This window comes from Oncorhynchus gorbuscha, linkage group LG16, assembly GCF_021184085.1.
Source record: "Oncorhynchus gorbuscha isolate QuinsamMale2020 ecotype Even-year linkage group LG16, OgorEven_v1.0, whole genome shotgun sequence".
Lineage (NCBI taxonomy): Eukaryota > Metazoa > Chordata > Actinopteri > Salmoniformes > Salmonidae > Oncorhynchus > Oncorhynchus gorbuscha.
The window spans coordinates 100,108,230-100,134,027 of NC_060188.1; the positions used below are offsets into that span (position 1 = coordinate 100,108,230).

General features: G+C 42.8%; 2 protein-coding genes across 2 annotated transcripts in view; one reads left to right on the plus strand and one right to left on the minus strand.

Annotated features, from left to right (window-relative positions):
- Nucleotides 1-315: 315 nt before the first annotated feature.
- sigmar1 (sigma non-opioid intracellular receptor 1) lies at nt 316-10,500 on the minus strand. The gene is made up of 4 exons (XM_046305642.1): nt 10,209-10,500; nt 6,222-6,422; nt 1,843-1,935; nt 316-932 (listed from the first exon to the last, which is right to left on the minus strand). Exons 1-4 carry the CDS (start codon nt 10,471-10,473, stop codon nt 703-705), a joined length of 789 nt encoding a protein of 262 aa, XP_046161598.1. The 5' UTR covers nt 10,474-10,500; the 3' UTR covers nt 316-702.
- A 2,269-nt stretch (nt 10,501-12,769) lies between these two features.
- The window catches only part of galt (galactose-1-phosphate uridylyltransferase), a 200,408-nt gene continuing 187,379 nt past the window's right edge, over nt 12,770-25,798 (plus strand). The window contains 2 exon segments of the mRNA XM_046306810.1: nt 12,770-13,061; nt 13,699-13,868. Coding sequence (XP_046162766.1) covers nt 13,025-13,061; nt 13,699-13,868 — 207 coding nt within the window. The 5' untranslated portion in view covers nt 12,770-13,024.

Sequence of the window (25,798 nt, forward strand, 5' to 3'; positions counted from 1 at the left end):
ATTTGGTAAAAGACCAAGTCCATATTATGACAAGAACTCAAATAAGCAAAGAGAAACCACAGTCCATCATTACTCTATTAAGAAAAGGTAGGTCAGTCAATCCAGAAAATGTCAAAAACTTTGAAGGTTTCTTCAAGTGCAGTCGCAAAAACCATCCAGCGCTCCATATGCTCAGCATATGTGGGAACTCATTCAAGACAGTTGGAAAAGCACTCCAGGTGAAGCTGGTTGAGAGAAAGAGAATGCCAAGAGTGTGCAAAGCTGTCATTAAGGCAAAGGGTGGCTACTTTGAAGAATCTAAAATAAAAAATAGATTTTGATTTGTTTAAAACTTTTTGGTTACTACATTATTTCATAGTTTCTCTTCACTATTGTTCTCTAATGTAGAAAGTAGTAAAAATAAAGAAAAATCCTTGAATGAGTAAGTCTCCAAACTTTTGATTGCTACTGTATATCTAACTCAATACGTTTCAGGGTTTAGAGGTCAGGTTCCTCAGAAGACTCCAGTCTCCGAGAGGGTTAGGGGTCAGGTTCCTCAGAAGACGCCAGCCCCAGAGAGGGTTAGGGGTCAGGTTCCTCAGAAGACACCAGCCGCAGAGAGGGTTAGGGGTCAGGTTCCTCAGAAGACACCAGCCGCAGAAGGGTTAGGGGTCAGGTTCCTCAGAAGACGTCAGCCGCAGAGAGGGTTAGGGGTCAGGTTCCTCAGAAGACACCAGCCTCAGTGAGTAGTGTATTGGCCTCCAGCAGCATTCCCTTGGCGTAGACCCGTATGGTGTAGAACATAGTGAGGAAGTCCTGTGTGCTGAACAGAGTGTCTGCCAGGGCGAAGCCCAGTGTGGAGGGGATGAATCCTCTGCCGTACTCCACCATCCACGTCCCAGCACTCCACTGGACCGACGTCGCCTCGCCTACCGTGTGGACTATCGTGTCACCTGTCAACACACACACACCTGTCAACACACACCTGATACAGTAGATGCTACAATGTAGGCCCACTCCACCTAACTAGTAGGTAGGCTAGTTTACTTTGACATGTTAGTAATTTAGAGCCACTTACAGTAGTGAGTAATTTAGCAGACTCGCTGATCCAGAGCCACTACAGTAGGGAGTCATTTAACAGACTCTCTGATCCAGAGACACTTACACTAGTGAGTCATTTAACAGACTCGTCTCCAGAGCCACTTACAAGAGCAATTAGGATTAAGTGCCTTGCTCAAGGGAACATCGACAGATTTTTCACCTAGTCGGCTCAGAGACTTTTAGTTACTGACCATACATTGCCAGCAGCATACCACCCTGCATACCACTGCTGGCTTGCTTCTGAAGATAAGCAGGGTTGGTCCTGGTCAGTCCCTGGATGGGAGACCAGATGCTGCTGGAAGTGGTGTTGGAGGGCCAGTAGGAGGCACTCTTTCTCTGGTCTAAATAATATCCCAATGCCCCAGGGCAGTGAGGGTTCATTGCTCTGTGTGGGGTGCTGTCTTTCAGATGGGATGTTAAACAGGTGTCCTGACACTGGTCATTAAAGATCCCATGGCACTGATCATAAGAGTAGGCGTGTTAACCCCGGTGTCCTGGCTAAATTCCCAAATCTGGCCCTCAAACCATCACAGTCACCTAATAATCCCCAGTTTACAATTGGCTCATTCATCCTGTAACTATTCCCCAGGTCGTTGATGCAAATGAGAACGTGTTCTCAGTCAACTTACCTGGTAAAATAACAGATAAATAAATACGCTCTTAACCGCGAGGCTACCCACCTCATTGACCTGGGTAGAACAGCTGTAGTGTCTAAATGTATACATTTAAATATAGAATTTAATAGGATCTCTGTGGTCTTACCTGGATAGTACATTTCACTCTTAGTTGATCCCTCCTTCCACTGCCTGAAGGTCCCAGAGATGATGGTGTCTGATATTTCAGCCCAGTAACGACCTTAAGAGAATTTCAACAAGTTAAAAACAAAACAGGAGGCACAGAGTGATACGATGGAGGATAGAAGACGTTAAGAATGAGGAAAGACTGATGATGTGACTCAAATGGCACCCTATTCCCCTCATAGGGCACTACTTATACGGTGACAGGTAGACTAGTGGTTAGAGAGTTGGGTAGGTAACCAGCAGGTAGCCTAGTGGTTAGAGTTGGGTCAGTAACCAGCAGGTAGCCTAGTGGTTAGAGAGTTGGGCCAGTAACCAGCAGGTAGACTAGTGGATAGAGTTGGGCCAGTAACCAGCAGGTAGACTAGTGGTTAGAGAGTTGGGCCAGTAACCAGCAGGTAGACTAGTGGATAGAGTTGGGCCAGTAACCAGCAGGTAGACTAGTGGTTAGAGAGTTGGGCCAGTAACCAGCAGGTAGACTAGTGGATAGAGTTGGGCCAGTAACCAGCAGGTAGACTAGTGGATAGAGTTGGGCCAGTAACCAGCAGGTAGACTAGTGGTTAGAGTTGGGCCAGTAACCAGCAGGTAGACTAGTGGTTAGAGAGTTGGGCCAGTAACCAGCAGGTAGACTAGTGGTTAGAGAGTTGGGCCAGTAACCAGCAGGTAGACTAGTGGTTAGAGTTGGGTCAGTAACCAGCAGGTAGACTAGTGGTTAGAGTTGGGTAGGTAACCAGCAGGTAGACTAGTGGTTAGAGCGTTGGGTAGGTAACCAGCAGGTAGACTAGTGGTTAGAGCGTTGGTTAGGTAACCAGCAGGTAGCCTAGTGGTTAGAGAGTTGGGCAGGTAACCAGCAGGTAGACTAGTGGTTAGAGAGTTGGGCAGGTAACCAGCAGGTAGACTAGTGGTTAGAGAGTTGGGCCAGTAACCAGCAGGTAGACTAGTGGTTAGAGAGTTGGGCCAGTAACCAGCAGGTAGCCTAGTGGTTAGAGAGTTGGGCCAGTAACCAGCAGGTAGACTAGTGGTTAGAGAGTTGGGCCAGTAACCAGCAGGTAGACTAGTGGTTAGAGAGTTGGGCCAGTAACCAGCAGGTAGACTAGTGGTTAGAGAGTTGGGCCAGTAACCAGCAGGTAGACTAGTGGTTAGAGAGTTGGGCCAGTAACCAGCAGGTAGACTAGTGGTTAGAGAGTTGGGCCAGTAACCAGCAGGTAGACTAGTGGTTACAGAGTTGGGTAGGTAACCAGCAGGTAGCCTAGTGGTTACAGAGTTGGGTAGGTAACCAGCAGGTAGCCTAGTGGTTAGAGAGTTGGGCCAGTAACCAGCAGGTAGACTAGTGGTTAGAGAGTTGGGTAGGTAACCAGCAGGTAGCCTAGTGGTTAGAGTTGGGTCAGTAACCAACAGGTAGACTAGTGGTTAGAGAGTTGGGTAGGTAACCAGCAGGTAGCCTAGTGGTTAGTGTTGGGTCAGTAACCAGCAGGTAGACTAGTGGATAGAGTTGGGCCAGTAACCAGCAGGTAGACTAGTGGATAGAGTTGGGCCAGTAACCAGCAGGTAGACTAGTGGATAGAGTTGGGCCAGTAACCAGCAGGTATACTAGTGGTTAGAGAGTTGGGCCAGTAACCAGCAGGTAGACTAGTGGATAGAGTTGGGCCAGTAACCAGCAGGTAGACTAGTGGATAGAGTTGGGCCAGTAACCAGCAGGTAGACTAGTGGATAGAGTTGGGCCAGTAACCAGCAGGTAGACTAGTGGATAGAGTTGGGCCAGTAACCAGCAGGTAGACTAGTGGTTAGAGTTGGGCCAGTAACCAGCAGGTAGACTAGTGGATAGAGTTGGGCCAGTAACCAGCAGGTATACTAGTGGTTAGAGAGTTGGGCCAGTAACCAGCAGGTAGACTAGTGGATAGAGTTGGGCCAGTAACCAGCAGGTAGACTAGTGGTTAGAGAGTTGGGCCAGTAACCAGCAGGTAGACTAGTGGTTAGAGAGTTGGGCCAGTAACCAGCAGGTAGACTAGTGGTTAGAGAGTTGGGCCAGTAACCAGCAGGTAGACTAGTGGTTAGAGTTGGGTCAGTAACCAGCAGGTAGACTAGTGGTTAGAGTTGGGTAGGTAACCAGCAGGTAGACTAGTGGTTAGAGCGTTGGGTAGGTAACCAGCAGGTAGACTAGTGGTTAGAGCGTTGGTTAGGTAACCAGCAGGTAGCCTAGTGGTTAGAGCGTTGGGTAGGTAACCAGCAGGTAGACTAGTGGTTAGAGAGTTGGGTAGGTAACCAGCAGGTAGACTAGTGGTTAGAGAGTTGGGCCAGTAACCAGCAGGTAGACTAGTGGTTAGAGAGTTGGGCCAGTAACCAGCAGGTAGCCTAGTGGTTAGAGAGTTGGGCCAGTAACCAGCAGGTAGACTAGTGGTTAGAGAGTTGGGCCAGTAACCAGCAGGTAGACTAGTGGTTAGAGAGTTGGGCCAGTAACCAGCAGGTAGACTAGTGGTTAGAGAGTTGGGCCAGTAACCAGCAGGTAGACTAGTGGTTAGAGAGTTGGGCCAGTAACCAGCAGGTAGACTAGTGGTTAGAGAGTTGGGCCAGTAACCAGCAGGTAGACTAGTGGTTACAGAGTTGGGTAGGTAACCAGCAGGTAGCCTAGTGGTTAGAGTTGGGTCAGTAACCAGCAGGTAGCCTAGTGGTTAGAGAGTTGGGCCAGTAACCAGCAGGTAGACTAGTGGTTAGAGAGTTGGGTAGGTAACCAGCAGGTAGCCTAGTGGTTAGAGTTGGGTCAGTAACCAACAGGTAGACTAGTGGTTAGAGAGTTGGGTAGGTAACCAGCAGGTAGCCTAGTGGTTAGAGTTGGGTCAGTAACCAGCAGGTAGCCTAGTGGTTAGAGAGTTGGGCCAGTAACCAGCAGGTAGACTAGTGGTTAGAGAGTTGGGTAGGTAACCAGCAGGTAGCCTAGTGGTTAGAGTTGGGTCAGTAACCAGCAGGTAGCCTAGTGGTTAGAGAGTTGGGCCAGTAACCAGCAGGTAGCCTAGTGGTTAGAGAGTTGGGCCAGTCTAGACTAATTTCTCTGTATACATCAACAATATTGCTCTTGCTGCGTGTGATTCTCTGATCCACCTCTACGCAGATGACACCATTCTGCATACTTCCGGCCCTTCTTTAGACACTTTGTTAACAAACCTCCAAACAAGCTTCAATGCAATACAACTCTCCTTCTGTGGCATCCAACTGCTCTTAAATTCTAGTAAAACTGAATGCATGCTTTTCAACCGTTTGCTGCCTAAACCTGCCCGCCCGAATAGCATTTAGCATCCGTTTTGTCACCAAAGCCCCATATACTACCCACCACTGCGACCTGTATGCTCTCGTTGGCTGGCCCTCGCTACATATTCATCGCCAGACCCACTGGCTGCAGGTCATCTATAAGTCTATGCTAGGTAAAGCCCCGCCTTATCTCAGCTCACTGGTCACCATAGCAGCACCCACCCATAGCACATGCTCCAGCAGGTATATTTCACTGGTCCTCCCCAAAGCCAACACCTCCTTTGGCCACCTTTCCTTCCAGTTCTCTGCTGCCAGTGACTGGAACGAATTGCAAAAACAAATTGTCGAAGCTGGAGATTTATATTTCCCTCACTAACTTTAAACATCAACTATCTGAGCAGCTAACCAATCACTGCAGCTGTACATAGTCCATCTGTAAATAGCCCATCCAATCTATCTACCTCATCCCCATATTGTTTTATTTACTTTTCTGCTCTTTTGCACACCAGTACCTCTACTTGCACATCATCATCTGATCATCTGTCACTCCAGTGTTAATCTGCTAAATTGTAATTATTCCCTACTATGGCCTATTTATTGCCTACCTCCTCATGTATTTTGCACACACTCTATATAGACTTTATTTTATTCTACTGTGTCATTGACTTGTTTATTGTGTTATTGGCTTGTTTATTGTTTATTCCATGTTATTCTATGTGTAACTCTGTGTTGTCTGTTCACACTGCTTTGCTTTATCTTGGCCAGGTTGCAGATGTAAATGAGAACTTGTTCTCAACTAGCCTACCTGGTTAAATAAAGGTGTTCTCAACTAGCCTACCTGGTTAAATAAAGGTGACATAAAAATAACAAAAGAATAACTGAAAGGTTGCAAAATCAAACCCCCGAGCTGACAAGGTACAAATCTGTCGTTCTGCCCCTGAACAGGCAGTTAACTCACAGTTCCCAGGCCGTCATTGAAAATAAGAATTTGTTCTTAACCGACTTGCCTGGTTGAACAAAGGTTGCATAAACATGACAATACATGTTTTACTTATGACCAGGGCCCATAGAGGCCGTGTGTGAACCCAGAGTGATCCTGACCTGAGTGTCCTCCGGTGTCCACGGCGGTGCCGAACAGCAGGACGTACTCGGTGAGGGAGGCGTGGAGCAGACACATGGACCCCATCCAGCCGCCTGCGTTGACAAACACCCACTGCAGGTCCTCATCCGGCAGGATGTGACCCGGGTACTTCCTCCGCAGCTCCACCACCACCTTGGAGAACGCCTGGTCGTGGTCCTGGCCTGGAGGAGACAACATCAATCAACACAGTTGTTTTGTCCTGGCCTCAAAACCACATGTAGAGCAGTGATAAATCAGTATTACCAGACATTAGAAAAAAAACAACTATGGAATGGGTAGAGGTTTCTTGTCAACAGCAATAAACTATACCTCATGTCTAGCATGTCCCTGACCTCACTCTTATCATCGATGAACCCTCCCATTTTAAAAAGATAGCATGCTGATGTTAGCTTGCACGAGCTCTCACTCACCTCTCTCAACTGCTAATCCACCTCCTAGTCAAAACCATTTGGCTAGCAGGGTCATGTGGCTAACTACATCTAGAAGGCCAGCATAATACAATTACAGCTAGCTACATGCTTGGGTCTAATCCTACAGCCAGTTGCTGACCTGGCATAGCCAAGCAACTAAGCTAGCTAGTTAACTTCTGTGTTATTGAAGCAATAAGACATCAGGGGGGTGTGGTAAATGGCCAATATACCACGGCTAAGGGCTATTCTTACGCACAAGGAGTGCCTGGACACAGCCCTTACCTGTGGTATATTGGCCATATACCACAAACCCGAGGTGCCTTATTGCTATTTTAAACTGGTTACCAACATAATTAGAACAGTAAAAATACATGTTTTGTCATACCTGTGGTATATGGTCTGATATACCACAGGCTTTCAGCCATTCAGCATGCAGGGCTCAAACCACCCTGTTTATAATATTTAAATTGCTACGGGCTCTATACAGGCACTCTGTATTGCATCGTGGAAAGAACAGCCATTACATTTACATTTACATTTAAGTCATTTAGCAGACGCTCTTATCCAGAGCGACTTACAAATTGGTGCATTCACCTTATGACATCCAGTGGGACAGTCACTTAACAATAGTGCATCTAAAACTTAGGGGGGGGGTGGGGTGAGAGGGATTACTTAACCTATCCTAGGTATTCCTTAAAGAGGTGGGGTTTCAGGTGTCTCCGGAAGGTGGTGATTGACTCCGCTGTCCTGGCGTCGTGAGGGAGTTTGTTCCACCATTGGGGGGCCAGGGCAGCGAACAGTTTTGACTGGGCTGAGCGGGAGCTGTACTTCCTCAGTGGTAGGGAGGCGAGCAGGCCAGAGGTGGATGAACGCAGTGCCCTTGTTTGGGTGTAGGGCCTGATCAGAGCCTGGAGGTACTGAGGTGCCGTTCCCCTCACAGCTCCGTAGGCAAGCACCATGGTCTTGTAGCGGATGCGAGCTTCAACTGGAAGCCAGTGGAGAGAACGGAGGAGCGGGGTGACGTGAGAGAACTTGGGAAGGCTGAACACCAGACGGGCTGCGGCGTTCTGGATGAGTTGAAGGGGTTTAATGGCACAGGCAGGGAGCCCAGCCAACAGCGAGTTGCAGTAGTCATGGTATATTGGCCATATACCACACCTCCTCATGCCTTAATGTTTAATTACACAAGGGTTGGGTCTAATCCTGAATGCTGATTGGTTAAAACCACATTACAGGCAGAGTCTATTCCACAAGTTACCACCGGCTAAATCTATGACGTTAAAATGCCTATTTACTCTGTTCCATACGACTGCACAATCCACTGTCTCATCAGCCCAGCCAGGCAATGTATAAACTTGATCTCCACTATAAAAAGCATCTAGACATTATCTCACATTAAGCTTTCAACCACAGATGTGTATAAACCTGTCTGTCTCTCCGATATTTGCAACTTTGTTTCAATATTCAAATTTAATCTCCAGCTCCAAATTTGATCTCCCATTAATGAATGTGGCTGTGGTGGACGAAACAGAGGCAGCCGGAATCATGAATCAGCTGGCATCATTTGTATGGATGTGGATGCATACAAATGAATTTGTATTGAAAAAAGGTTAAACGAAACAAAATGCAGTTAGTTTGCAGTCTTTCCAGCTTCAGTTTAAAGTGATTGTGTTGACGGTGTTGACGGCTAGCTCCTCTGAACAACAGTGTCCTGAGGAGTGAGCACATTTTCTATCCCAGGTCGAAATAGCGCCTCATTGGCTCATTGTTATGGATGTATCCAAATACATGTAACTTGAAAACAGCTTAAACAAATGCAGCTACTTCACTGTTATTCTGGCTTGTTGACGTGACTAAGTTAGCCGTAGTTGGCTAGCTAGCGATAAGAACGTTGCCAGCCAGTATGGCAATGGAATATTTAGAACGAATGACTGGGTCGTGTCCATAGATACAGAACCAATAGACTGAACGACTGGGTCGTGTCCATAGATACAGAACCAATAGACTGAACGACTGGGACACGTCCATAGATACAGAACCAATAGACTGAACGACTGGGACACGTCCATAGATACAGAACCAATAGACTGAACGACTGGGACACGTCCATAGATACAGAACCAATAGACTGAACGACAGGGACACGTCCATAGATACAGAACCAATAGACTGAACGACTGGGACACGTCCATAGATACAGAACCAATAGACTGAACGACTGGATCGTGTCCATAGATACAGAACCAATAGACTGAACGACTGGGTCGTGTCCATAGATACAGAACCAATAGACTGAACGACTGGGTCGTGTCCATAGGTACAGCACCAATAGACTGAACGACTGGGTCGGGTCCATAGGTACAGCACCAATAGACTGAACGACTGGGACATGTCCATAGATACAGAACCAATAGACTGAACGACAGGGACACGTCCATAGATACAGAACCAATAGACTGAACGACAGGGACACGTCCATAGATACAGAACCAATAGACTGAACGACTGGGACACGTCCATAGATACAGAACCAATAGACTGAACGACTGGATCGTGTCCATAGATACAGAACCAATAGACTGAACGACTGGGTCGTGTCCATAGATACAGAACCAATAGACTGAACGACTGGGTCGTGTCCATAGATACAGAAGGTCGTGTCCATAGATACAGAACCAATAGACTGAACGACTGGGACATGTCCATAGATACAGAACCAATAGACTGAATGACTGGGACATGTCCATAGATACAGAACCAATAGACTGAACGACTGGGACATGTCCATAGATACAGAACCAATAGACTGAACGACTGGGTCGGGTCCATAGATACAGAACCAATAGACTGAATGACTGGGACATGTCCATAGATACAGAACCAATAGACTGAACGACTGGGACATGTCCATAAGAACCAATAGACTGAACGACTGGGTCGGGTCCATAGATACAGAACCAATAGACTGAACGACTGGGTCGGGTCCATAGATACAGAACCAATAGACTGAACGACTGGGACATGTCCATAAGAACCAATAGACTGAACGACTGGGTCGGGTCCATAGATACAGAACCAATAGACTGAACGACTGGGTCGGGTCCATAGATACAGAACCAATAGACTGAACGACTGGGTCGTCTTTTTCACCCGAACCGATTGAACTTTCGACCAGCCGGGTTTGGTAACAACCTTAGCATTGTGTCGGGATTATATCTTGTGGAAGGATGAAATAGTATGAATGAATTCATCAAGCTAAAGTTGAATGAAAATATGTATTTGAATATGTTGGTAACCCGGTTTAGATGGCATCATCACTTAATTGCACTAGTATTTTGTCGTGATGTTAAGCTAACCATCACACATATCCATTTAATGATTATCTGGAGCGTATTCATTACGCAGATTATGTTGTAAAACGTTTCTTAAACGGAGAGAACTATCTGAATTTGTCCAATAGAAACTATCGTGTGCTGTTTGCTTCCGTGTAGTTCTTCCGTAATGAATGCTCCCCTGACTAGCCAACTATCCATTTACCTGCGTATCGCTTGGCCAGTACAGCAACATCTTCCTTCGTGAAGACATAGTGTTTGTTGGCCATCCACTGCCGCAGGTACATCACTATCAACACAGACACTCCAGCCAGCACGATTAACTTTAACACTTTAGTTGTCCAAGACATGACTGAGATTGAGTGGTAAAACACCACGACCAGAGAAACAGACAAGAGTTGCAGCGAAGACAGACGGAAGTTATGCGAAGGCGCCCATAGAGATATAGATACATGACTCGTCTGTGTCATTATCGCGTCTGAGACAGCATGGGCAGTTTGAAGTCGTCCATTTTCTCCCAAATAATTGGCTGATCCCTCATGATGACCCTATTGGACATGACTTCAACCGGGTCACCAGGAGGGATCAGCCAATGAAGTTGGAAGTCCCACCCAGTTGCCGACATGAAACCGGTGAAAGCCCTGAATGGCGCTGCCCATGATATATCAGGCTTTTGTCCACTAGAGACCTCTATCATTCTCAATGGGGGAGGCGCCTTAACTTTCACCTCTGTACTCCCCCCAACCAGGAACGGGTTTTATCAACGAGCAGAACAGAAGAGGAATATATGTACATTGTTACAACACTGTGTGTGTGTATATATATATGACATTTGTAATGTCTTTATTGTTTTGAAACTTCTGTATGTGTAATGTTTACTGTTCATTTTTATTGTTTATTTCACTTTTGTATATTATCTACCTCACTTGCTTTGGCAATGTTAACACATGTTTCCCATGCCAATAAAGCCCTTTGAATTGAATTGGAATAGTCACATGCAAACCAGCATACATACAAACTATTTACATTGCCAGGAATCAGAAACAAACAAATCATAATCATTATTAATACAAGTTTTAATTGCCTTTTTGTTTTTCACTTCAGTTAAAGTGGTACCAAACTACATTTACATTACATTTAAGTCATTTAGCAGACGCTCTTATCCAGAGCGACTTACAAATTGGTGCATTCACCTTATGACATCCAGTGGAACAGTCACTTTACAATAGTGCATCTAAATCTTAAGAGGGGGGGGGGGGGGGGGGAGGGATTACTTATCCTATCCTAGGTATTCCTTAAAGAGGTGGGGTTTCAGGTGTCTCCGGAAGGTGGTGATTGACTCCGCTGTCCTGGCGTCGTGAGGGAGTTTGTTCCACCATTGGGGGGGCCAGAGCAGCGAACAGTTTTGACTGGGCTGAGCGGGAGATGTACTTCCTCAGTGGTAGGGAGGCGAGCAGGCCAGAGGTGGATGAACGCAGTGCCCTTGTTTGGGTGTAGGGCCTGATCAGAGCCTGGAGGTACTGAGGTGCCGTTCCCCTCACAGCTCCGTAGGCAAGCACCATGGTCTTGTAGCGGATGCGAGCTTCAACTGGAAGCCAGTGGAGAGAACGGAGGAGCGGGGTGACGTGAGAGAACTTGGGAAGGTTGAACACCAGACGGGCTGCGGCGTTCTGGATAAGTTGAAGGGGTTTAATGGCACAGGCAGGGAGCCCAGCCAACAGCGAGTTGCAGTAATCCAGACGGGAGATGACAAGTACCATATTGTTTAAATTCATTTATAAAGTGAAAAAAGTTAGGTTTTGAATTAGTCCATTTGCATTTTTGAATATGAAATGTACCTAATATTATTAGCAGTTGAATTAAATATACTACATCTTTATCAATGTTAGAATTTCTGAAATAAATCATTATATAAAAACCATTGAATTGTACAACCGGCCCTATTTTTTTGTAGTGAAATTCTGTATGTCAATCCAAAACATTCTGCTATAAAAACAGGCAAAATGGTCTCCTACATTCCACAGAAATCACATTTATCGTCAATTTCAGCTTGAAACTTTCCAAAACATGTTTCACAGGATACATTCTATGTAACATTTTAAATGAAACGTCCTTTACCCTGTTACTGATATAATATTTGTTAGCAATTTTCCATGCTTTCCCCCATTGTTTATCACCATAGATTTCTGTCCAAAAGAATCTTGCTGAGGGAATTGTAGTATCACAAAACAATCCTAATCTGTTTATTACTACATTTATCTTCAATGTTAATTTGGCCAATTAATACATTTTCATGTAAATCTATGTTACTTACATAAACCCCAGAGGAATTTAAAAATATACAACCCCCCCATCATAAACAATTGCATATTATTTCAGGGTTATTGGAATTTTAAATGGATCAAGAAATTCCCCATATGAAAGAATGTATCCATCCTCATTCAGTAACTGACCAACCTAGAACGAATGACGAGTTGAAATGATATCCAATCAGAATGGTGAAAAAATGTCACGCAGGCAAGGTGGCGGTGTCAATATTTTTGTCGTTGAGCTTGCTTTTGTTGCCATGAAGTCACTGGTGTTGTTCTAGTTATCAGAAAGTCACTATATGTAAGATTGTCTCCCACCAAGACAAACATTTAACAACACATATCTATCTGAATGTTCCGCATGATTCTGAACGCGTCCACTAGTATACCAATTTGTAAGTCGCTCTGGATAAGAGCGTCTGCTAAATGACTTAAATGTAAATGTAAATGTATACCGTTACGTCTGGAATCCTGCGTTCATCTGCGCAGCTTTCATTCTCTCCACTGGTTCTATTCCGACAGTAGTTAGCGGCAGAGCACTTTCCAAACAGCACTAACTCAAAACAGGGTTAGGGTTGATCTTATAGATGTCAGACTGAAGACAGTCCGAGCCACCACTGGTACTGACACAGAGATAGGTTTAGTAAAGTAGGGCTGGACACAGGTGGACTTTCACGTCGTCGGCGTTGTGACAACAACATAGACCAACGCAATGAGCAGCAATAATGAACTCCGCTTTGATCCAAAGGGTAATATATATTTCCTGGAACATGATTTGCAAGAACACACTACTAAAACACGATTACAGACTATTAGTGCATCTGGTATTTTAGGAGTTATTGATTAAAGGAGCATAATGTTACTCTTTATAGTCCAATGACTTTACATGTTCAGTCAGCAAGACTTTTGTTACCACAGAACCCGTGATTCAGTTCCTGTTTTGGTATATAAAGTACATGGATGCATCTCTGGTGCCACCTGCAGGCCATGTTATAGAGCGCAGTCCAGATATACTTTAATTGGTATAACTTTCACCTGTGACTGAACCTCTACCGATTATAAAAAATGAGGCTGCACTACAACAGAATCCGTGGTTAGTTCTTGAGATGACCTAATTAGCTAACTGTGTGTATGTGCATCTCTCTCTCTGTGTCTGTCTGTCTGTCTGTCTGTCTGTCTGTCTGTCTGTCTGTCTGTCTGTCTGTCTCTCTGTCTCTCTGTCTCTCTGTCTCTCTGTCTCTTTCTCTCTCTCTCACTCTCTCTTTCAAATCAATTCAACGGGCTTTATTGGCATGGGAAACATGTGTTAACATTGCCAAAGCAAGTGAGGTAGATAATATACAAAAGTGAGATAAAAACATCTCTCTCTCTCTGTGTCTGTCTCAGAGCACCAGCACCTGCGCTACAACCCTCTCCGGGACACATGGGTTCTGGTGTCGGCCCACAGGATGAAGAGACCTTGGAGTGGCCAGGTGGAGAAGGAAGAGGAGGACCAAGTACCTCAACACGACCCAAACAATCCCCTCTGTCCTGGGAACACCAGGGCCAACGGAGAGGTGAGAACCTTGACCTCTAACCCTGACACAACCCAAACAACCCCCTCTGTCCTGGGAACACCAGGGCCAACGGAGAGGTGAGAACCTTGACCTCTAACCCTGACACAGCCCAAACAATCCCCTCTGTCCTGGGAACACCAGGGCCAACGGAGAGGTGAGAACCTTGACCTCTAACCCTGACACAACCCAAACAACCCCCTCTGTCCTGGGAACACCAGGGCCAATGGAGAGGTGAGAACCTTGACCTCTAACCCTATAACCCTGACACAACCCAAACAACCCCCTCTGTCCTGGGAACACCAACAGAAAGGACACACACCATAATTGAGAATTTCAATAAGCATTTTTCTACGGCTGGCCATGCTTTCCACCTGGCTACTCCTACCCCGGTCAACAGCACTGCACCCCCAACAGCAACTCGCCCATGCCTTCTCCATTTCTCCTTCTCCCAAATCCGTTCAGCTGATGGTCTGAAAGAGCTGCAAAATCTGGACCCCTACAAATCAGCCGTGCTAGACAATCTGGACCCTTTCTTTCTAAAATTATCTGCTGAAATTGTTGCCACCCCTATTACTAGCCTGTTCAACCTCTCTTTCGTGTCGTCTGAGATTCCCAAAGATTGGAAAGCAGCTGCGGTCATCCCCCTCTTCAAATGGGGGGGGACACTCTTGACCCAAACTGCTACAGACCTATATCTATCCTACCATGCCTTTCTAAGGTCTTCGAAAGCCAAGTCAACAAACAGATTACCGACCATTTCGAATCTCACCATACCTTCTCTGCTATGCAATCTGGTTTCAGAGCTGGTCATGGGTGCACCTCAGCCACGCTCAAGGTCCTAAACGATATCTTAACCGCCATCGATAAGAAACATTACTGTGCAGCCGTATTCATTGATCTGGCCAAGGCTTTCGACTCTGTCAATCACCACATCCTCTTCGGCAGACTCGACAGCCTTGGTTTCTCAAATGATTGCCTCGCCTGGTTCACCAATGGTCCTTCTGTAGCTCAGTTGGTAGAGCATGGCGCTTGTAACGCCAGGGTAGTGGGTTCGATCCCCGGGATCACCCATATGTAGAATGTATGCACACATGACTGTAAGTCGTTTTGGATAAAAGCGTCTGCTAAATGGCATATATTATTGTTATTATTATATTATATTATAACTACTTCTCTGATAGAGTTCAGTGTGTCAAATCGGAGGGTCTGCTGTCCGGACCTCTGGCAGTCTCTATGGGGGTGCCACAGGGTTCAATTCTTGGACCGACTCTCTTCTCTGTATAAATCAATGAGGTCACTCTTGCTGCTGGTGAGTCTCTGATCCACCTCTACGCAGACGACACCATTCTGTATACTTCTGGCCCTTATTTGGACACTGTGTTAACAACCCTCCAGGCAAGCTTCAATGCCATACAACTCTCCTTCCGTGGCCTCCAATTGCTCTTAAATACAAGTAAAACTAAATGCATGTTCTTCAACCGATCGCTACCTGCACCTACCCGCCTGTCCAACATCACTACTCTGGACGGCTCTGACTTAGAATACGTGGACAACTACAAATACTTAGATGTCTGGTTAGACCGTAAACTCTCGTTCCAGACCCATATCAAACATCTCCAATCCAAAGTTAAATCTAGAATTGGCTTCCTATTTCGCAACAAAGCATCCTTCACTCATGCTGCCAAACATACCCTTGTAAAACTGACCATCCTACCAATCCTCGACTTTGGCGATGTAATTTACAAAATAGCCTCCAATACCCTACTCAACAAATTGGATGCAGTCTATCACAGTGCAATCCGTTTTGTCACCAAAGCCCCATATACTACCCACCATTGTGACCTGTACGCTCTCGTTGGCTGGCCCTCGCTTCATACTCGTCGCCAAACCCACTGGCTCCATGTCATCTACAAGACCCTGCTAGGTAAAGTCCCCCCTTATCTCAGCTCGCTGGTCACCATAGCATCTCCCACCTGTAGCACACACTCCAGCAGGTATATCTCTCTGGTCACCCCCAAAACCAATTCTTTCTTTGGCCGCCTCTCCTTCCAGTTCTCTGCTGCCAATGACTGGAACGAACTACAAAAATCTCTGAAACTGGAAACACTTATCTCTCTCACTAGCATTAAGCACCAACTGTCAGAGCAGCTCACAGATTACTGCACCTGTACATAGCCCACCTATAATTTAGCCCAAACAACTCCCTCTTTCCCAACTGTATTTAATTTATTTATTTATTTTGCTCCTTTGCACCCCATTATTTTTATTTCTACTTTGCACATTCTTCCATTTCAAAACTACCATTCCAGTGTTTTACTTGCTATATTGTATTTACTTTGCCACCATGGCCTTTTTTGCCTTTTCCTCCCTTATCTCACCTCATTTGCTCACATCGTATATAGACTTGTTTATACTGTATTATTGACTGTATGTTTGTTTTACTCCATGTGTAACTCTGTGTCGTTGTATCTGTCGAACTGCTTTGCTTTATCTTGGCCAGGTCGCAATTGTAAATGAGAACTTGTTCTCAACTTGCCTATCTGGTTAAATAAAGGTGTTCTCAACTAGCCTACCTGGTTAAATAAAGGTGTTCTCAACTAGCCTACCAGGTTAAATAAAGGTGTTCTCAACTAGCCTACCTGGTTAAATAAAGGTGTTCTCAACTAGCCTACCTGGTTAAATAAAGGTGTTCTCAACTAGCCTACCTGGTTAAATAAAGGTGTTCTCAACTTGCCTACCTGGTTAAATAAAGGTGAAATACATTTTTTGTTTTAACACACAGAGATAGATTTTATTAAGTATTTTTTTATTAACCTTTATTTAACAAGGCACGATGGTTAAGAACACATTTTTATTTACAATGACAGCCTAGGAACAGTGGGTTAACTGCCTGTTCAGGGGCAAAACGACACATTTTTACCTTGTCAGCTCAGGGATTCAATCAAATCAAATCAAATCAGCTGATATCTCAAAGTGCTGTACAGAAACCCAGCCTAAAACCCCAAACAGCAAGCGATGCAGGTGTAGAAGCACGGTGGCTAGGAAAAACCTAGGAAGAAACCTAGAGAGGAACCAGGCTATGTGGGGTGGCCAGTCCTCTTCTGGCTGTGCCGGGTGGAGATTATAACAGAACATGGCCAAGATGTTCAAATGTTCATAAATGACCAGCATGGTCGAATAATAATAAGGCAGAACAGTTGAAACTGGAGCAGCAGCACGGCCAAGTGGACTGGGGACAGCAAGGAGTCATCATGTCACGTAGTCCTGGGGCACGGTCCTAGGGCTCAGGTCCTCCGAGAGTGAGAAAGAAAGAGAGAATTAGAGAGAGCATATGTGGGGTGGCCAGTCCTCTTCTGGCTGTGCCAGGTGGAGATTATAGCAGAACATGGCCAAGATGTTCAAATGTTCATAAATGACCAGCATGGTCGAATAATAATAAGGCAGAACAGTTGAAACTGGCGACCTTTCTGTTACTGGCCTAATTCTCTAACCACTAGACTACCTACTGCCCCAAAGATAAAATAGGTAGATACAGTGTAGATAGGTAGATGCCATAGATAGAGTAGAGATAGATAGATACAGTAGATAGGTAGAGATAAAGTAGGTAGATGCAGTAGATAGATATAGTAGATAGATACTGTAGATAGGTAGAGATAAAGTAGGTAGATGCCATAGATACAGTAGATAGATACTGTAGATAGGTAGAGATAAAGTAGGTAGATGCAGTAGATAGATACTGTAGATAGAGATAAAGTAGGTAGGTAGAGATAAGTAGAGTAGGTAGATAGATACTGTAGATAGGTAGAGAATACCTAGGATAGGATGCCATTTAGATACAGTAGATAGATACTGTAGATAGGTAGAGATAAATTAGGTAGATGCCATAGATACATTAGATAGGTAGAGATAAAGTAGGTAGATGCCATAGATACAGTAGATAGATACTGTAGATAGGTAGAGATAAAGTAGGTAGATGCAGTAGATAGATACAGTAGATAGGTAGAGATAAAGTAGGTAGATGCAGTAGATAGATACAGTAGATAGATACTGTAGATAGGTAGATATAAAGTAGGTAGATGCCATAGATACAGTAGATAGGTAGAGATAAAGTAGGTAGATGCAGTAGATAGATACTGTAGATAGGTAGAGAATACCTAGGATAGGATAAGTAATCCTTCTCACCCCCCCCCCTTTAAGATTTAGATGCACTATTGTAAAGTGACTGTTCTACTGGATGTCATAAGGTGAATGCACCAATTTGTAAGTCGCTCTGGATAAGAGCGTCTGCTAAATGACTTAAATGTAATGTAAAATAAAGTAGGTAGATGCCATAGATACAGTAGATAGATACAGTAGATGCCATAGATACAGTAGATAGATACAGTAGATAGGTAGAGATAAAGTAGGTAGATGCAGTAGATAGATACTGTAGATAGGGAGAGATAAAGTAGGTAGATGCCATAGATACAGTAGACAGATACTGTAGATAGGTAGAGATAAAGTAGGTAGATGCAGTAGATAGATACAGTAGATAGATACTGTAGATAGGTAGAGATAAATTAGGTAGATGCCATAGATACAGTAGATAGGTAGAGATAAAGTAGGTAGATGCCATAGATACAGTAGATAGATACAGTAGATAGGTAGAGATAAAGTAGTTAGATGCCATAGATACAGTAGATAGATACAGTAGATAGGTAGAGATAAAGTAGGTAGATGCCATAGATACAGTAGATAGATACAGTAGATGCCATAGATACAGTAGATAGATACAGTAGATAGGTAGAGATAAAGTAGGTAGATGCCATAGATACAGTAGATAGGTAGAGATAAAGTAGGTAGATGCCATAGATACAGTAGATAGATAGGTAGAGATAAAGTAGGTAGATGCAGTAGATAGATACTGTAGATAGGTAGAGATAAAGTAGGTAGATGCAGTAGATAGATACTGTAGATAGGTAGAGATAAAGTAGGTAGATGCCATAGATACAGTAGATAGATACAGTAGATGCCATAGATACAGTAGATAGATACAGTAGATAGGTAGAGATAAAGTAGGTAGATGCAGTAGATAGATACTGTAGATAGGTAGAGATAAAGTAGGTAGATGCCATAGATACAGTAGATAGATACTGTAGATAGGTAGAGATAAAGTAGGTAGATGCCATAGATACAGTAGATAGGTAGAGATAAAGTAGGTAGATGCCATAGATACAGTAGATAGATACAGTAGATATGTAGAGATAAAGTAGGTAGATGCAGTAGATAGATACAGTAGATAGGTAGAGATAAAGTAGGTAGATGCAGTAGATAGATACAGTAGATAGATACTGTAGATAGGTAGAGATAAAGTAGGTAGATGCCATAGATACAGTAGATATATACTGTAGATAGGTAGAGATAAAGTAGGTAGATGCAGTAGATAGATACAGTAGAGATAGATAGGTAGATAGGTAGAGATAAAGTAGGTAGATGCAGTAGATAGATACAGTAGATAGATACTGTAGATAGGTAGAGATAAAGTAGGTAGATGCAGTAGATAGATACAGTAGAGATAGATAGGTAGATAGGTAGAGATAAAGTAGGTAGATGCAGTAGATAGATACAGTAGATAGATACTGTAGATAGGTAGAGATAAAGTAGGTAGATGCAGTAGATAGATACTGTAGATAGGTAGAGATGAAGTAGGTAGATGCCATAGATACAGTAGATGCCATAGATACAGTAGATAGGTAGAGATAAAGTAGGTAGATGCAGTAGATAGATACAGTAGATAGATACTGTAGATAGGTAGAGATAAAGTAGGTAGATGCAGTAGATAGATACAGTAGAGATAGATAGGTAGATAGGTAGAGATAAAGTAGGTAGATGCAGTAGATAGATACAGTAGATAGATACTGTAGATAGGTAGAGATAAAGTAGGTAGATGCCATAGATACAGTAGATAGATACAGTAGATAGGTAGAGATAAAGTAGGTAGATGCAGTAGATAGATACTGTAGATAGGTAGAGATAAAGTAGGTCGATGCAGTAGATAGATACTGTAGATAGGTAGAGATAAAGTAGGTAGATGCAGTAGATACAGTAGATGCCATAGATACAGTAGATAGGTAGAGATAAAGTAGGTAGATGCAGTAGATATATACAGTAGATAGATACTGTAGATAGGTAGAGATAAAGTAGGTAGATGCAGTAGATAGATACTGTAGATAGGTAGAGATGAAGTAGGTAGATGCCATAGATACAGTAGATGCCATAGATACAGTAGATAGGTAGAGATAAAGTAGGTAGATGCAGTAGATAGATACAGTAGATAGATACTGTAGATAGGTAGAGATAAAGTAGGTAGATGCAGTAGATAGATACTGTAGATAGGTAGAGATGAAGTAGGTAGATGCCATAGATACAGTAGATAGATACTGTATATAGGTAGAGATAAATTAGGTAGATGCCATTTATACAGTAGATAGGTAGAGATAAAGTAGGTAGATGCCATATATACAGTAGATAGGTACAGTAGATAGGTAGAGATAAAGTAGGTAGATGCCATAGATACAGTAGATAGATACTGTAGATAGGTAGAGATAAAGTAGGTAGATGCCATAGATACAGTTGATAGATACAGTAGATAGGTAGAGATAAAGTAGGTAGATGCCATAGATACAGTAGATAGATACAGTAGATAGGTAGAGATAAAGTAGGTAGATGCCATAGATACAGTAGATAGATACTGTAGATAGGTAGAGATAAAGTAGGTAGATGCCATAGATAAAGTAGATAGATACAGTAGATAGGTAGAGATAAAGTAGGTAGATGCAGTAGATAGATACAGTAGATAGATACTGTAGATAGGTAGAGATAAAGTAGGTAGATGCCATAGATACAGTAGATAGATACTGTAGATAGGTAGAGATAAAGTAGGTAGATGCAGTAGATAGATACAGTAGATAGGTAGAGATAAAGTAGGTAGATGCAGTAGATAGATACAGTAGATAGATACTGTAGATAGGTAGAGATAAAGTAGGTAGATGCAGTAGATAGATACAGTAGATAGATACTGTAGATAGGTAGAGATAAAGTAGGTAGATGCCATAGATACAGTAGATAGATACTGTAGATAGGTAGAGATAAAGTAGGTAGATGCAGTAGATAGATACAGTAGATAGGTAGAGATAAAGTAGGTAGATGCAGTAGATAGATACAGTAGATAGATACTGTAGATAGGTAGAGATAAAGTAGGTAGATGCAGTAGATAGATACAGTAGATAGATACTGTAGATAGGTAGAGATAAAGTAGGTAGATGCCATAGATACAGTAGATAGATACTGTAGATAGGTAGAGATAAAGTAGGTAGATGCCATAGATACAGTTGATAGATACAGTAGATAGGTAGAGATAAAGTAGGTAGATGCCATAGATACAGTAGATAGGTAGAGATAAAGTAGGTAGATGCCATAGATACAGTAGATAGATACTGTAGATAGGTAGAGATAAAGTAGGTAGATGCCATAGATAAAGTAGATAGATACAGTAGATAGGTAGAGATAAAGTAGGTAGATGCAGTAGATAGATACAGTAGATAGATACTGTAGATAGGTAGAGATAAAGTAGGTAGATGCCATAGATACAGTAGATAGATACTGTAGATAGGTAGAGATAAAGTAGGTAGATGCAGTAGATAGATACAGTAGATAGGTAGAGATAAAGTAGGTAGATGCAGTAGATAGATACAGTAGATAGATACTGTAGATAGGTAGAGATAAAGTAGGTAGATGCAGTAGATAGATACAGTAGATATATACTGTAGATAGGTAGAGATAAAGTAGGTAGATGCCATAGATACAGTAGATAGATACTGTAGATAGGTAGAGATAAAGTAGGTAGATGCAGTAGATAGATACAGTAGATAGGTAGAGATAAAGTAGGTAGATGCAGTAGATAGATACAGTAGATAGATACTGTAGATAGGTAGAGATAAAGTAGGTAGATGCAGTAGATAGATACAGTAGATAGATACTGTAGATAGGTAGAGATAAAGTAGGTAGATGCCATAGATACAGTAGATAGATACTGTAGATAGGTAGAGATAAATTAGGTAGATGCCATAGATACAGTAGATAGGTAGAGATGCAGTAGATATATACAGTAGAGATATATAGATACTGTAGATAGGTAGAGATAAAGTAGGTAGATGCATTAGATAGATACAGTAGAGATAGATAGGTAGATAGGTAGAGATAAAGTAGGTAGATATGTAGAGATATATAGATACTGTAGATAGGTAGAGATAAAGTAGGTAGATCCATTAGGTACAGTTGAAATTGGATGTTTACATACACCTTAGCCAAATACATTTTAAATCTCAGTTTTTCACAATACCTGACATTTAATCCTAGTAAAAATGCCCTGTCTTAGGTCAGTTAGAATCACCACTTCATTTTAAGAATGTGAAATGTCAGAATAATAGTAGAGATAATTATTTATTTCAGCTTTTATTTCTTTCATCACATTCCCAGTGGGTCAGCAGTTTACTTACACTCACTTAGTATTTGGTAGCATTGCCTTTAAATTGTTTAACTTGGGACAAATGTTTCAGGTATCCTTCCACAAGCTTCCCACAATAAGTTGGTTGAATTTTGGCTCATTCCTCCTGACAGAGCTGGTGTAACTGAGTCAGGTTTGGCTCATTCCTCCTGACAGAGCTGGTGTAACTGAGTCAGGTTTGGCCCATTCCTCCTGACAGAGCTGGTGTAACTGAGTCAGGTTTGGCTCATTCCTCCTGACAGAGCTGGTGTAACTGAGTCAGGTTTGGCTCATTCCTCCTGACAGAGCTGGTGTAACTGAGTCAGGTTTGGCTCATTCCTCCTGACAGAGCTGGTGTAACTGAGTCAGGTTTGGCCCATTCCTCCTGACAGAGCTGGTGTAACTGAGTCAGGTTTGGCTCATTCCTCCTGACAGAGCTGGTGTAACTGAGTCAGGTTTGGCTCATTCCTCCTGACAGAGCTGGTGTAACTGAGTCAGGTCTGTAGGCCTCCTGACAGAGCTGGTGTAACTGAGTCAGGTTTGGCTCATTCCTCCTGACAGAGCTGGTGTAACTGAGTCAGGTTTTGCTCATTCCTCCTGACAGAGCTGGTGTAACTGAGTCAGGTCTGTAGGCCTCCTGACAGAGCTGGTGTAACTGAGTCAGGTTGGGCTCATTCCTCCTGACAGAGCTGGTGTAACTGAGTCAGGTTGGGCTCATTCCTCCTGACAGAGCTGGTGTAACTGAGTCAGGTTGGGCCCATTCCTCCTGACAGAGCTGGTGTAACTGAGTCAGGTTTGGCCCATTCCTCCTGACAGAGCTGGTGTAACTGAGTCAGGTTGGGCCCATTCCTCCTGACAGAGCTGGTGTAACTGAGTCAGGTCTGTAGGCCTCCTGACAGAGCTGGTGTAACTGAGTCAGGTTGGGCTCATTCCTCCTGACAGAGCTGGTGTAACTGAGTCAGGTTTGGCCCATTCCTCCTGACAGAGCTGGTGTAACTGAGTCAGGTTGGGCTCATTCCTCCTGACAGAGCTGGTGTAACTGAGTCAGGTCTGTAGGCCTCCTGACAGAGCTGGTGTAACTGAGTCAGGTTGGGAGGCCCCTTTGCTCACATATGCTTTTTCAGTTCTGCCCACATATTTTCTATGGGATTGAGGTCAGGGCTTTGTGATGGCCACTCCAATACCTTGACTACGTTGTCCTTAAGCCATTTTGCCACAACTTTGGAAGTATACTTGGGGTCATTGTCCATTTGAAAGACCCATTTGCGACCAAGCTTTAACTTCCTAATTGATGTCTTGAGATGTTGCTTCAATCTATCCACATACTTTTCCTCCCTCGTGATACCATCTATTTTGTGAAGTGCACCAGTCCCTCCTGCAGCAAAGCATCTCCACAACATGATGCTGCCACCCCTGTGCTTCACGGTTGGGATGGTGTTCTTTGGCTTGCAAGCCTCCCCCTTTTTCCTCCAAACATAACGATGGTCATTATGGCCAAACAGTTCTATTTTTGTTTCATCAGAACAGAGGACATTTCTCCAAAAAGTACGATTGTTGCAGTTGAAAACTGTAGTCTGGCTTTTTTATGGTGGTTTTGGAGCAGAGGCTTCTTCCTTGCTGAATGGCCTTTCAGGTTATGTCCATATAGGACTCGTTTTACTGTGGATATGGATACTTTTGTACCTGTTTCCTCCAGCATCTTCACAAGGTCCTTTGCTGTTGTTCTGGGATTGATTTGCACTTTTTGCACCAAAGTACGTTCATCTCTATCAAGGAGACAGAACGCGTCTTCTTCCTGAGTGGTATGATGGCTGTGTGGTCCCATGGTGTTTATACTTGCATACTATTGTTTGTACAGATGCATGTGGTATATTCAGGCATTTGTAAATTGCTCCCAAGGATGAACTAGACTTGTGGTCTACTATTTTTTTCTGAGGTCTTGGCTGATTTCTTATGATTTTCCCAAAATGTCAAGCAAAGAGGCACTGCATTTGAAGGTAGGCCTTGAAATACATCCACAGGTACACCTCCAATTGACTCATTATGTCAAGTAGCCTATCAGAATCTTCTAAAAGCCATGACATAATTTTCTGCAATTTTCCAAGCTGTTTAAAGGCACAGTCAACTTGGTGTATGTAAACATCCGACCTACTGGAATTCTGATACAGTGAATTATAAGTGAAATAATATGTATGTAAACAATTGTTGGAAAAATTACTTGTGTCATGCAAAAAGTAGATGTCCTAACTGACTTTCCAAAACTATAGTGGTTGAAAAACGAGTTTTAATGTCTCCAACCTAAGTGTGTGTAAACTTCCAACTTCAACAATAAGTAGGTATAGTTAGATACAGTTAGATATATGTATATATAGGTAGATACAGATAGATATAGGTAGATACAGATAGATATAGGTAGATATAGTAGATACTGTAGATATAGGTAGATACAGATAGATATAGTAGATACTGTAGATATAGGTAGATACAGTAGATACAGTAGATACAGATAGATATAGGTAGATACAGATAGATATAGGTAGATACAGATAGATACAGGTAGATATAGGTAGATACAGTAGATACAGTAGATACAGGTAGATATAGGTAGATACAGTAGATACAGGTAGATATAGGTAGATACAGTAGATACAGATAGATATAGGTAGATACAGATAGATATAGGTAGATACAGTAGATACAGATATATATATATAGGTAGATATAGTAGATATGGGTAGATACAGATAGATACAGTAGATACAGTAGATACAGATAGATATAGGTAGATACAGATAGATACAGGTAGATACAGATAGATATAGGTAGATACAGATAGATATAGGTAGATACAGATAGATACAGTAGATACAGTAGATATAGGTAGATACAGATAGATACAGTAGATACAGTAGATATAGGTAGATACAGATAGATACAGTAGATACAGTAGATATAGGTAGATACAGATAGATATAGGTAGATACAGATAGATACAGTAGATACAGTAGATATAGGTAGATACAGATAGATACAGATATATATAGGTAGATACAAATAGATACAGTAGATACAGTAGATATAGGTAGATGCAGTAGATACAGTAGATATAGGTAGATACAGATAGATATAGGTAGATACAGATAGATACAGGTAGATAAAGATAGATATAGGTAGATACAGATAGATATAGGTAGATACAGATAGATACAGATAGATACAGATAGATACAGATAGATACAGTAGATACAGATAGATATAGGTAGATACAGATAGATATAGGTAGATACAGATAGATACAGATAGATACAGTAGATAAAGATAGATATAGGTAGATACAGATAGATATAGGTAGATACAGATAGATACAGATAGATATAGGTAGATACAGATAGATACAGATAGATAC

Bases quoted from the DNA above. Each gene is read 5' to 3' on its own strand.
- sigmar1 (XM_046305642.1), bottom strand. From the start codon at position 10,473: ATGACACAGACGAGTCATGTATCTATATCTCTATGGGCGCCTTCGCAT. The intron at 6,423-10,208 runs GTAAATGGATAG...TGTCTCCTCCAG, and splicing joins ACTGGCCAAGCGATACGCAG to GCCAGGACCACGACCAGGCG. The intron at 933-1,842 runs GTAAGACCACAG...GTGTGTTGACAG, and splicing joins GAGTGAAATGTACTATCCAG to GTGACACGATAGTCCACACG.